This window comes from Ambystoma mexicanum, chromosome 14 (genome assembly GCF_040938575.1).
Source record: "Ambystoma mexicanum isolate Mex_15411 chromosome 14, UKY_AmexF1_1, whole genome shotgun sequence".
NCBI lineage: Eukaryota > Metazoa > Chordata > Amphibia > Caudata > Ambystomatidae > Ambystoma > Ambystoma mexicanum.
In genome coordinates this window covers 208,447,494-208,461,617 of record NC_090940.1, presented here as the reverse complement: position 1 = coordinate 208,461,617, position 14,124 = coordinate 208,447,494, and the positions used below count along the sequence as shown (strand labels likewise).

At 45.2% G+C, this 14,124-nt stretch overlaps 1 protein-coding gene across 1 annotated transcript in view; it reads left to right on the top strand.

Moving 5' to 3' along the window:
• Positions 1-11,821, top strand: part of TMX1 (thioredoxin related transmembrane protein 1) — a 191,605-nt gene extending 179,784 nt beyond the window's left edge. Inside the window, exon 8 of the mRNA XM_069638937.1 lies at positions 10,574-11,821. Coding sequence (XP_069495038.1) covers positions 10,574-10,848 — 275 coding nt within the window. The 3' untranslated portion in view covers positions 10,849-11,821. The remainder of the gene's footprint in view (positions 1-10,573) is intronic.
• Positions 11,822-14,124: the final 2,303 nt, after the last annotated feature.

Here is a 14,124-nt window from a genome sequence, read left to right as displayed (position 1 = left end):
GACAGGTGAGTATTAAGACCCTCCCTCACTTCCTGTCCTTCCAGACACATTGGTGCCAGGGGCAGGATCCAGGGCTGAAGCCTCCCATAGGCAAAACACACAAAGGGCTAAAACGTGTCTCAACTTAGAGTAAAAGCCCAGAAAGACCTCGCAAACAGAAAATGGCAAAAAAAGAAGACTGGCAATTTTGACAATGGACACCCATGAGTGCTGTACTGCAGTGGAGGGTTCAGCCTGTGGTAAAAAAAACACACTGGTAGTAAAAAGTAAACCACTTCCACCAGCCATTTAAAGTAGTGAGGGTAACAAAAATGTTACATGAGAAAGTAGGATAAGGGGCTACTAGGTAACCACCCCCCCAGCACTTCAGATAAAATGGGGTGTGCTGGACCTACAAAGTAAAAAGGGAAGTTAGATCAATTTCACCTTACTGTTCTTGGGAACAGTAGTTCACCCAAGAGAAGGTATTTAAACCTTAAGAGAAATCAAAATATTTCAGTGACACTGCACTAAACGTGCTGTGTGTCACTATACAAAAAGCAGATGCCTATGGCGTTTGTCAGACTCCAAAAACAGTGAAAACATAAGATCCTGGTCAGGGAAAACACAAGAGGGAGTGGGGAAAAAGGTCCCACTCACTCAGGAATTAAAAATAAAAAGTCCTAAGCCCAGCAAAAGAGCTGGGGTCTCTAAGGTGGGAGGAAATTAGCACATAAATGAAAATTCTGCCTAACATGTACCTATCGGGCGAACTCTTCGCTCTAATAAAGATTTTCTTTTGAACTGTTCTCGGTTTCACTAAAGCTACGAGGCTCCAGCTTTCATGCTTGGGCCCCTACCCTCTGGAATGCATTGCCATCTGCTTTAAAATCAATCCCTAAGCTTAGTGAGTTCAAAAAGTGTATTGACTTATATTTCTGATAAGGGTAAAGACTAATCTATCTTGGGATACTGCTTCTTTTGTTATGTTTTTTGTTTGAGAGTTCTGTGAGTGCTCTGAGGCCTCAGGTTTGTGGCGCTATATAAATAACAAATACAATAGGAATCAAAATAAATAGGAATAAAGCACCATGCTTGTTAGTGCTTTTTTCTAAAGTCCAGTTATGGTTGGACTTTACAAGACTGATCCCTTGGTTTCAGGACCCCAGCTTCTAATATAGGCCTGTACTACCCAGGGTTGGTAGAATGGCAGAGCAGCCAGGCTTACCTTAGGAGGAGGAATATGAGCTGTACATTGATACACAGAAATTAGAACATATACAGTTCCAAAGAAGCATTTAGTTATATCAAATTATATATTTTATATATACACAAGGCAAGTAATAACCAAAGAAATATTGTTTCAACTAGTCACATCAAACACACATTATGATAATAAGGAGAAATAAAGCAGGTGAGTAAATTATGTACTTTTCTATCCACCCACATCCGCCGGGTCAGTAAAAGCACATATTTGTATCGATTCTGCATTATTGTGTCATAAACAAGTTCAAGAATTTAAAGATGCAACAATATCAGGTAATCAACACGGCAGTGATTCTTTGTATGGTTGAGGCAATCTTTTTCCTATTTAGAAAGGAGTTCTTTAATTAGGTTTTGGAGAACAAGCATTGCAAAAACCAGTAGGTATGAAAGATTTTCTATAGACTCCATCAATGCCCAAGTCAATAGGAATGCACTCTCTCATGTTCCCCAGCTCCCCCATCTTCTCCAATTGCTGCTCTATCGCCCATCCTAGCCCTCTCACTAAGTCGGGGTGGAAGAAGTTCAAGAGGGACATCCTGGTCTTTAACCCAGGGTTCCTTATAGCTGATACCTACATCATTGCTTCCTCCAGACAGACTCTCACCAACATCCTCTTTGCCATTCCTTCCCCAGACCTATGGACCTCTCATATGGTCTCTGTTCTCTCTCCTCCTTTCCCATTAAGGGTGGCACTCGGTGGGAGGCTGTCTGGGCCGCCCCTTTCCACTCCTCCAAGACCATCATTAATGTCGATCTAATATGGCATCGTCTTTGTCCAGGGCCCTCAGTCCAATCTCCTCCTGTTCGATCAGAGTCTCCCTGTCTTATCAACGTCCTTCCTTCTCCGGTTACTCCTAGTAGCACCTCTCTGGCTCCTCTGACACCTCCTTCTTCCGTCGCCTCTCTGGCACCCTTCTCCTCTCTGGCTACTATGCCACCTCCCTCTACCACCTCTGCCCACTCTTAGGCCCCTCTACCACTTCCGTCCGCAGGGCATACCTCACCTGTACCCCACCACAGAAGGCTTAACTCTCGCTCTGATGTCCTCACTCTCACCGAGACATGGTTCACGGTCCTTTCTGTCACAAGGTTTGACACTGTCCTCCCTGATGGCTACAAGATCCTCTCTGAGCCCAGAACCAACCGACCTGGAGGTGGTGTAGCTTTGATCTTTCTGTAGTGGGTCCCTGCTTAGGTCATTTATACGCAGGCCTACTCCTCCTTTGAATGCCTGGTCAACAGGCTCGCTATCTCTCCTGGCCGCTCTGACTGTGGCCATTGTCTACAGGCCACCTGGCCAGGTTCCCTTCTTCCTCTCAGAGTGGGCAGACCTCTCCTCTTCTTGCCTCTACCTCTCAACTTCGCCTTCTCGGACACCTCAACATCCACCTGCATGTTTCTATCCCCTCCTCTGGCCTCTGCTGCAACCTCTGCGACACTCTATTTCCATTCTACCCTCTGGTTTGACACACTATGCTGGACATAACTTGGATGTTCTCATCTCCTCAGATATCCCCCTCTCGAACCCTCTCACCAGTCCTTTCTGCTCTCCTCTCACGTGACGCGCCCACCCCAGCACTGCCGCCTACCTTCTCGGTCATTCGGCCCATGAAGCGTGTGTCAGTGGATGCCTTTGCCACTACCTTCTCTGCTCCTCCCCTGCCTGCGACTGACTCGCACTCTGGAACAGCTCTCTAACCTGCATCTTTCTATCTCCAAAACTTTGGACATCCTTGCCCCCCCCCCCCCCCCCCGTATTGAGAATCCGACTGAAGCCTACCTCCAAGTGCAACTCCTGGTTTGACTCCGACCTTGCCATCCTTAAACGCAAGTGTAGGTTGACTGAGAATAAGTGGAGGGCATCGGGTGCATCCTCTCACAAACTAACCTGCCTCCTTCTCCAAAGACAATACAGACTCTGTCCTGTCCAAGCCCGCGTCTCTGCAGCCTCCAACACGGCCAAATTCTTGAAAATGTGCAAGAAGCTGGCGTATCCTTCTGCAGTCTCCACCTCTCCTGTGCCCTCCCAGACAATCTGTATGGCTCTGGCTTCTCACTTCACCACTAAAACTCCTGACATCCTGTCCTCTCTCCTCTTCCTGTCCCTCTGACTCTCTCGGCCCCCTCTCTGGCCGCCTCTCCCTCTCCTCCTCCCTTCTCTTCTTTCTCTCGGACTACACCGGATGAGGTTTCAAGACAAGTCTGATCTATGAAAGTGTTGTCCAAACTGGTGCTCCCTTGCTCTTCCAAAACTATCAAGGACCACATTGCTACCTTTGCTCCAGCCTTGGCCGATTTCTGCAGTCACTCCTTTGCCACTGGTACTTTCCCCTCTCTCCTCAAGCACTCCCTTGTGCACCCCCTCCTTAAAAAGCCTTCTGCCGATCCTACCTGTCCGGCAAACTATTACCTGATCTCTGTCACTCCTTTCCTGGGCAAACTCCTGGAAAAGCTGGCCATCCCCCAGCTTACTATCTACTGTGAATCTGTTTGTCTCCATTACCATCAGTCTGGCTTCAGAGCAGCCAGAGGCACGAAGCTGCTCTCCTGAACACCAGTGAAGATCTACTCACTAATCTTGATTCAAGCCTTCCTTCTGTCCTCATCCGCTTTGACCTTTCCTCTGCTTTTGACACGTTCAATCACGCCATCCTGATCAATCGACTCCGAGAAAGCCTAGGCATCACGGATCAGGCACTGGAGTGGTAGTCCACCTTCCTCCTGCACCGACCCTCCCAGGTACAACTTGGGTCCTTTCTCTCCACCAATCCTCTCACCACATGTGGTGTTCCTGAGGAGTCTAACCTCTCACTGTGACTCTTCAATGTCTACTTGGCCCCTTTGGCCCACCTTATCTCTACCACTAACTTTCAGTGTTATGCGGATGGCACGCAGCTCTCTTTCAGGCACCCCTCAGTCTCCTCTCTCTCACATTCCTGATTGTCTGCAATTCAGGATTACTGCGCCTTCAACAATCTCTGCCTTGATGCCAGTAAGGCTGGGATCCTTCTCATTGGAATCCCTGCTCCCGCTTTCCCTCTCTCACTCTGGCTGCCCTCCTTGGGCCCCCTTCCTGTGAGAAAAAAAAAGGTGTCATATTCGACTCTGCTCTCTCCTTCTCTCCTCACATCACAGACCTTGCCTAGAAGGCCCACTACCAGCTGCATCTCCTTAGAGGTATTCTCCCTTTTCTCACTTCCACCCAGAAGCTCACTATCTCCAGAGCCCAGGTTTTCTCTAGGCTGTACTACTGCAACAGCCTCTTCCTCAATCTTCCTTCCTCTATTCTCCGCCCTCTGCAACTAATCCAGAACAGGACTGCAAGACTTGTCCTTGGCCTCAAACCCAAGGACCATATCTCTCCAGCCTTGAAATCTCTCCACTGGCTCTCTGTGGCTGGCTGCAAGGCTCTAGTTCAAGACCCTCTGCATCGTCCACAAGGCTTTCTGGGGCCGGGGCCCACACTACATCCAACTCTCTTCCAAAACACCTTCCTTCCCAAGCCCTTCTCTCAGCCACCTCTAACTCTAAAGGTCAGACGCTTCTCCAGGCATAGAGTGGGGGTAGATCTCTCTCCTCTGCAGGTGCTTCCCACTGGAATGGCCTTTCTGCCCCTCTCAAACTTGAGCTGGACCACCTGAAGTCCTGGAAGCAGCGCAAGACCTTCCTTTTCGCCTCTGCTTTCTCTCTCCCTCTCCCCTGCTGCGCTATCTGTCTGCTGCGCTGACTGGTGGCCGGGCTACCCCCAATCTCACTGGTTACCAGGCTACCCCATTACCAGTCGCCCCTGCCCTGCCTCCGGGCCTACCGCACGCTTAGGGGCTGTAACCCTACAGTCCCCTGCCTCCCTGCACTTACCCTGAGCTGCGCTGTCCTGGATGCACTTACTGACCCATTGCTGCCCTGGTTGCACTTCCCCTTGCACTCCCCCTGGCACTTTCCCTTCTCCCTCCCCACCCTGGACTTTGCGTTATCGCACTTGTATGATCTGAATGACACAAGGCCTAGTAAGATTGTTTTTGTCCTCCCTCTGTCTCCCCTGCCTTGTCGTACCTAGAATCACTTGTGTACAGTTTTGTTATAAATTATGTATGCCCAATCCGCACAGTATCTGGAGAGTGAAGATGATGTGGGCAGTAATTTACTATCTGGAAAAGACAAAGCCACTAAGAAAAACAAACCAGTTCTTCGTATTGGTGGCAGCTGGTAGAGAAGGGGACCCTGTCTCTAAGTCAGCTATTTCCAAGTGGATCGTAAACTGCATCACACTGTTACACTGTTGCCAAGAGAGAGCTACCCTTCATGCCTAGAGCTCACTCGACTTGGGTAAAGGGGCTACCATAGCATTCATTGAAAATGTTCTCTAGATTCCATTTGCAAAGCAGCAACCTGGAGTTCTGTGCACACTTTTACACAACATTGCTGCCTAGATAGACACTCTAGGTCTGATTCTCAGGTGGGACAAGCGGTGCTAAGACCTCTTTGCTACTGTTCCTTCACACATCCCACCACCATCTCTGGTTACTGCTTGCTAGTCTATGCACAGCATGTGATTCTAAGCAGATCCACAAGCCTCAGAAGACATACATTACTCACCGTAATCGTATTTCTGATGATTGTATCTGCTTCGATTCACATGCGCCCACCCTTAGTTCCCTCTTGGAGATGAAGGAACATAGACTTCTTACACCTGCTCTCTTCTGTACTAGCTCATGCAAACTATGAGGCTCCCTCACGGCAGAAAATAAACAACCAGTGGGACCTCGACGCCTCAGGTATCTCGGGTACACTAAATACACGTCACGTTAGGGTTAGTGTTAAGTCACGCCCATGTCGACATCCCTTTCGATCTTCGAAAAAAAGATGCAATTCTCTGCGATTACCACTAGATGTCAGACTATATGCACATCATGTGAATCTAAGCAGATACATTATTCACCGTAATCGTATTTCTGATTGTATGTCATATTCTAGCAATCACTCCTGCTTTGGAGGAGCAGAGCAGTACCAAAGATGCTTCAGTTAAGAAATCTTTGGTTCAGCCCCAAGTTTTCAGATTAGTACAGTGCTGAGGCATCAGATCAGTAGCAAATCCAATCTGATTTATCATTCTAAACTAATGACATTTCTTGCGGAACATGTTGTGATGCTGGAAATGCATTGAGGGACAGGGCCTCCTTGCCCTTGTCCTGTATTCGTTTTTCATGTGTGTTGTTATTTTTTGCACAGGAGTCCATGTGGGACTCCTGGCAGTGCAGCTCTTCCTCGTTTTGGTTGTGGTGAACAGACCCTTGGAATACCCTTATGGCACCCATGGGTGGGAGTACACACCTGTACCCCTAGTGTATGTTTTGGGCACCTGTGTGTGGAGCCCACAGAGCAGGTTATGGGCTGCTGGCAGCTCCATGCTGAATTTGACAGGTGCTCCGAGTATCTTCCATTTTGGGATACCAAGGCCCTGCCATTGGAATCAGTTGATTCCTGAAAGGAGACAAGATGGCCACTGTGGCCTCTTCCTTTCCATTACCTGTTACCTTGTTTTCCCAAAGTCCTGGGAAGTCCTAACTCTGTCCCTTCCCCTGACTGGCTGTTGGGTGGAAGTTCCATATATGGTATTGTGGGGAAGTCCAGGCCAGACTAGCTGGAGTCTTCCCAATGACTGTATGTTGTGGGTACACCCTTGGGGTGGGACCTGGGTGAATGGAGTGTGACCAATATACATTTCTTGTTATGGGTGTGTTACATAATGACTGAGACAGGCCTGCCCCAAGCTGGCCTTAATATGCAGTGTGGAGTGATGAATGGCTGGGTGCATATCCCAATCCACATTCCTTGTTGTGAGTGTCTGGATGGACAAGAATGGCCCGACTGCACTGTGAGCCTAATTGGCTGGCTGCCTGCTGAATGCCCTTCTGAATGATTGGCTGCCTGAGCCTGGCTCAACAGTGTGAATGAGAGACAGAACAGTATATCTGGGGACCTCTCACTTACTGGAGTTGTTCAGAAGCTGAAGTCGAAACTTGATGCTTACTCTCGAAGCCGAGCCGGAAAGAAGAATTGCTGCTGCTTTCCTCTGACGCAATCTGAAAGTTGTTGCGCCTGCGAGGACTGATCCAAGAGGGGGCCTGGCTAGGATACCTCTTCCCGAACTATGAGGGAACATCGTGCCCCAGCTAACCTTCACCAAGGCTCACTGAATGGCTGCCGACCGGAGACTGGGACCGCTGAGGAATCCTGAAGTAAATCGCCAAGACATCCAAGCCATCAATTACTGCCACAGACGACCGAGGTTCGGAGAACTGCTGTAACCTCATCGACCGGAGCCGCAACGCTCCCATACCTAATAATACTTTGAATCAAGGACTCCCTTGCTCATCACCGGCGATTTCTTTGTCCTGCCGGAGAAAGTCAAGGTCGCTGACAAACTGAGGACAATCTGCCGGTGGGTTTCCTGCCACCCGAAGTCTACAAAGACGCCCACAAATATCTGAAAGCCAGCCGTGGTTGATTCCTGTTCGCTGATGCCAAACGCTGACGACCCGACGCCCTTGCTGGGCCTACATTCTTCATTGACTCTTTGCGGCAACAAATTATCATCGTCGAGGTGCACCGCACACCTCATCTGCGCAGGACATCCGCGACCGATTGACAAGCACCGCCAGGACCGAAGCTGCTCCTCAATGCTATTGTTCATCCCTTTTCTTCAAGGGATCCTGACGATCTGTGGCTCCTGCCTTAAAGGGAGTTTACTCGAAGGATCAGTCATTGACCTGACATCGAACTCTGTTAAACCAGGTACATTGGGGTTGTAGAACATTTATAGAAGGAATTAAGACTCTGCTAAGCAATATATGGACTAGGCTTGTTTAATATATTATTTACAAGTTGCCCAGGTGGAGGGATCCTCACACAGAACTGTGCCTAGTTTTAGGGTCCCAGTATTCTGCCAATTGTTTAACCAGCTTGTTTTCCTCCCAAGTCTACTGTTGATACCTTTTTACCATTGATTTGTATGCCTTTTGAAACTGTCAGCAGTTGGTGCATTTTAATGGAATCAAGAGTAATTGTGGTACCACATAGCGATTGTACATATGTATCATTATAGTATTGCCCGAGCGCAGTTTTATTGTGTGTGTATGTAACTTGAACCTTATTTATATAAAGAACTGTATTTTCACTAACCTAGTGTGTGTATATTCCTTTGTGGGGGCTTAGGGACGATACTGTACTTAAGAACCATCCTGCATCACCTCCCCAGAGCTTAAGCCTTGACTGCTCGTCCATTGCTACCCCATAGAGAATCTTGGCTGGGGCGCTCTGTGCTTCTACTCTGCCATATAGAGGGCAGGACTACAGATGACCCCCTCCAGTGTTTACACATGTCTAATCAAAAAAGTTGAAAACTTGGCATGCTTCTGGAAAGATCAGAAAAAGATAGTTGAGTCCATGGTTGATATGGGTGGAAGAGTATTTTGAAGATGGTTTCATAGCCATCCCTTCACTTATTCTTAGCCCTGGGCTAGGAGTGTCTTTCTGGATAGTGGTGCCTTTGGGCCATGAGCAAGGACTACAAAGCACACACCTATGCCAGCATTCACTTCCTTCTGAAGCCCTCGCCGTGCGTGCTCACATCAAGCACACTCGTAGGCTATATGAAAGTTTGTCCAGCTAGCACCAGTAATGCAGCCCTGGGAATAGCTGACTGTGACACAGTAATCGGGAGAAGGCACTGCTGGTCATTTGACATTTTTTGGTGCCAAAGAGTAGTCCCAAGGAAGGGATGTGCCTGGACCTTTTTCTCGGTTTTCCATGGGGAAAATAGGGCAGAAGGAATAATGGCTTACAATACCTACACGGGGTGTGTGTATCCGGCTGAAGCAGTGCATGTTCCTGCTTGGTGGAGCTGTATGTAGGAAGATTGTTGCAGCAGTTTGCTACAATTCCTACCAAATAGATCAAGAAGAGGCGTTATTAAGAAGCAATACATTTAGATAATAAAGATTGCAGGGTTGGATGATTTCTGTATTTGATTGAAGGTGATATTGTATCTTAATAGATACATTATTCCACCAGCATGGCATAAAAGTATTGACTCGTGTGCAGAGTATGTGATTAGAAGGGTGGGCATTAAGAAAGCTGATTAAGCCTACAATTATCCACTTTGCTAAACAATTCCCAAACTACCTTTTTATAGGAAAGATTTTACTTTTTCCTGCTTTCCCTGCTTAAGACGTCAGGCACTCTTCTTTTTGCTATTTGTTAACCTCTCCTGAATTTTGGAAATGAGGGAAGGCTTTTTGCCCCTTTTACCTTGGTAAGCTCATCTGTTTTGAGGGCTCTGGCCAGTCCCTATGGCAGTCAGTGCAAGAGATCTCTGTTCTCCATTGTAAAGTTATTTGTTTATTTTTTCCTACACACATCACCTGTGAAATGCATGGTGTCCCTGTAATTGCTTGCCTGATATGTCCAGGATTGGCTTTTGCATTTTAAAAAGCCAAATAGAGTACCATGTACTCTAAAATGGCAGTCGTTTGACCAGCTTGTCTTTTGACCTCAATCCTACAAATGTCAAATAATTAAAAAAATTAAAAAATCCTTCCACGAAGTTGCCAGATTTTTCATATATGGTAAGCCCTTTCCAGCGGAAAGCTCCAGATTTCACAGGGAAAGTGGCGGTCTGTGTGGTCAGGTGTTGGGAGCGGGGTCTGTCTCAACCCAGTCCACTAGTCTGCCAGGTATGCTGCTTGTTGGGCATATGCAGTGGCCTGAGGCTGTCCGGGATTGGCCATCCCCAGCCAATCGGACTAGTGCAGTAAATAAGTAAATGGTAATAAATGTCTGGAAACATAGCTTATGGCCGTGCAATATAAAGAGTGAATTTCCTGTTGGTACATGGGTAATCCACAAGAACATTGCGTACCTTACCGAAAAAGACACAGCGTTATAAGGTTACCTAATACCTATAATTTTTCTCAAAATGTATGAGAGCAGCAACAAAAGAGAACACTGGGGGGACTAGAAAGAAAGTATAGTATAGGCTAGCCATTGGAAGGAACAGAAGGTGGTGTGGGTCAGTAAAGCAAGGGATTGTGAGTGGTGTTTGGTTCCACAGTAAAAAAATAAAGTGCTCTGTGAAAAGCAGCGAGTAATGGGAGCTGCCATGCTATGCCATAGAATTTGGTACGTTTGAATCATAAGAAACCTTGTCCTGCGTAAAAGCGGTAGCATTTGATGCAGATTTTTAATGGCAGAGCGGAATGAAGGGAATGTTTGCGTACAAGATTCCTCAACCAATCTTCCACTAACCAGATGCTTTTTTATTTTATAGAAAAACTGACCCCCAAAGCAGCCAAGTTGTTGAAGAAGCTTGAGGATGAACTGGAGGCCGATGACGAGGACATCTCAGAAGATGAAGCTGATAAAGAAGACGTCTCAGAAGATGAAGTGAATAAAGAGGAGGAGAAAGATGGTGTCTCGGACAATGATGAAGCTGAAGATGATGTAGATGATGATAAAGAGCTGGCAGGAGGGGACTTTTCTCCAAGTACGGTTAGGAAGCGTCAAGCTCACAATGTACCTGAAAGTGATACCTCGGAACTCTAGTTCTTTTTTCTTTTTCTTTGTATTTATAGAAATAAAGAGTGATCCATTGAAAGCTGGCTGAAGTGAGTGGAGACGGCTGTAATGCTGGAGTAGTGTAGGGTTCATCACATGGCTGGAATTCTGTATTGCAAGTTATGGCAAGGCTGTCAAGTGAAGTATGCCATGCAATAACGGAGTGAATAACTAGGCTACTTCGTTTTGTTTCAGAGCAGTATGAAATGTTAACACTCCGCATGTGCAACATTGGGAAACCGAAGAACACGTTGTGGTCTAATCTGTACGCCTTTTACTCAGATTGGGCTCCTAGAAGAATTTTTTTTAAAGAAGGTTGCGTGTATTTTCTTGCTTTTAAATAACTAAACTGTGCTTTGGCGCAATATTAAAGAAGTGCTGACTAACACTATTGAACTTGTTTCTGAAACAATCGCTGTGTTTATACTGTTTTTGCATCTGTAATGCATTTCATGTGCGTTGAAGCACTTGGTTACCATAGATTGTTTGGTCTTTTTTTCCTTTCTTAGCCATTTTCACAACTGTCGTCTGACCATTCTATTTCAAGTTGACAGGTATTTCTTTTGTCAGGTTTAACACATCGTTCTGCCCTATCTTATCACATAAGTACTGCTGTCATTGCAGACTTGTGTTACATGTCTTCCAGTGTACAGTAAGTATTTCTTGTTAGCCGCTGTTCATTTTGTGTGCTTAAACGGGTAATCAACGTGTGCACCTTTCTCTAGTTAGATCTATTTTTCCTCCATTTGTGGCAGTTTGATGGTTTTTGTATTGATTGTTATTTCTTTTCTATGTTGGGTGATGAGGGGTGTGATGTGCATCTACTGCCCAATCATTGTGCAACACAATTTGCCAAGTGTTTCTGCCATGCAGTATTATGTGGCCCATGTTCAGCATGCACACCAGAGAAATTAAAAACTGAAAAAAACAATAAAATAACAATGATGGCACAAGCAGTGAACCTGACAATGGGAAGTTCATTAAAACATCTAAATGCAAACATATCACTGGAACGTATACAAATACAGTTTTAACTTACAATCCTAAAGAAGTGAAAGTCATCATTTGAATAGCTGTTCACAGCTGCACGATGACCTTTGCGGCGTTGCTTTACATGACGGGATCAACGAAGAGGAGCAAGTACAATTTAGAACTGTTTGCAGACTTCCGTTTCAGGTGCACACAGTGAGGGAGAAATGGCAGAAGTAGCAAGCAGAAATCAAACCATAGATTTCTGTATGCATAAAAAAGGAGATATCGGGGGTAATCCTGGTAAGATAATCTGTGCACAAGCGAGTAAAAATACCAACAGGGTGACAAAGTACAGGGTAGCCCCTGCCACATGTTTAGTTTTATTTAAATTAAAATAACTTGCTATTTTTCCCTTGTTAATGCAACTTTTATTTCAATAGGTCTAGTACTACTCATGATTTTGTGATAATGGTAGCATCATATTTAAGGTACAGTTGCATTTTTAGGTGTGACTTGACGCAATCTGTTTGTAGTAAGACATTGTTTAAACTCGTCAGACGAAGACATTTTAAATGCACTGTACTGTCTTCTTAAGTGGGCCCTGGCTTAGTGTACTAATTAAAAATAAAAAATAAAAGTCCTGTGGTTACCCTTTTTAATGATCTCCATCGCTTCGCCTTGCGGTTGTGGATGCCAGAGAGCATCAACAGGGCACAGACCATTCATTGCACCCTCCGAAGCCACCAGCACTGTTGTCTACCTTTACCAAACACTAGGGAATTAATACTTTCTCTAATTGTAAGTGAAGCACTTTGTCAGCTATGTTTTAAAAACCATTGTCCTGTACATCCTGGCCCTTATTAATATTAGCGTATTCATCCTCTATTACAAAGGGCCAAGTGACTGCAGTGAGATCCACTTGGGAGGGCTCAAACTGAATCCGCACTTGTGGTGCTGCTGTCACCTATCTCAATATAGCAAATGTGTAAATGTTGCTTTCCTTTCTTGTCACCACACTGCAATATTAAGGCCCTATCTTGGCAACTCCCTCTAACACTTCCTGCAATGTGTCCCCCCCTTAGTCACTTTACTTCTCAGTCAAGTTTTATACTAGCTAGTAAGTTATTCTTTCACTAAAGTATGCTGGAGTTATAATGGCAGGTGTAATTCCTGTACATCATTCGGGGGAAAGTACCAGTGTATTATACAATTGTTGTCTATCTCCATTTTGAGCTTCTATACAAGGAGAACTTATTAAAAATGGAAATCATAGGCTGTAGGAAAACAGAGGACCACAAGATATTTTAGCAGTTGTAAAAGTGAAGTTAGAAATTACCATTTTGTGAAACCACTGTCTGTGTTTTTTTTGTTGGTCATTGGCAAATCTTTGGCTTTGTTTTGAGCCTAATACACTGGAGGGATTAAGTAATGCTGGAACTGGTATGATTTGGTTATAAGGTCTTCTCTCACTAACTAGTTATTTCTTTTATATTTCTTTTTATTCTCAACTTAATACTAAAATGATTTTAGTTTTGAATATGGAAGTTATGTAAACTGGGCATGGTGACTTTCAGGCTTTGAACTAATCAAGCCTATAAGCTTGTGAATGTTTCATATAGTAATGAAGATTACCCCTGCTAATAGCGCAGGGAGTCTTGATTCTATTAAAGACAAGGAGGCAAGCATTATGCTTAATCTGCTCTATTTCCCATGCAAGGTTTTCATGTTGAAAATATGATTGGGCACCACATTTCCCCTGCCTACAGTGATTGCGAAAGGTGACATTCATCCTGGCAAGAATGTTCAGAAGAATAACCCGAAGCAGACTACTAAAGTGATCTAATGGTGTTCCTCACCCATTAATACAAGGACATTGAGGACCTGGAGGGTTGGTCACAGAGGGGAGGCAATTAAGAGTAGTTTAAAAAAAAAAAAAAGAAAGAAAAAAAGTTTTCCTTCCAGAAAGTTGTTTGCTTTTGTTGAAACAGCTGGAGACCGGAATAAAATGAGAAGATGAAGCATAATGCTCGCCTCTGGTCTTGATATAGAATGGAGCATATTTAATTTTAAGTAGTCGCCAACCAATTAATTCATTCCATCTCTTCTCCTGTGTTGTTCATTTGCCCCAGTCAATGTTGGGCAGCGTTTAAAAAAAATAAAAACAGCCAGTTTTCACGTTGTGAACAAAAATAAATGTATTGTTTGTTCAGTCTGCCCCCATGCAATTTTTCTTGTGGAGTTCATGGAAGTATGAATGCCTTTTTCACAAAATAATGTTTTTCCTGCTCATAA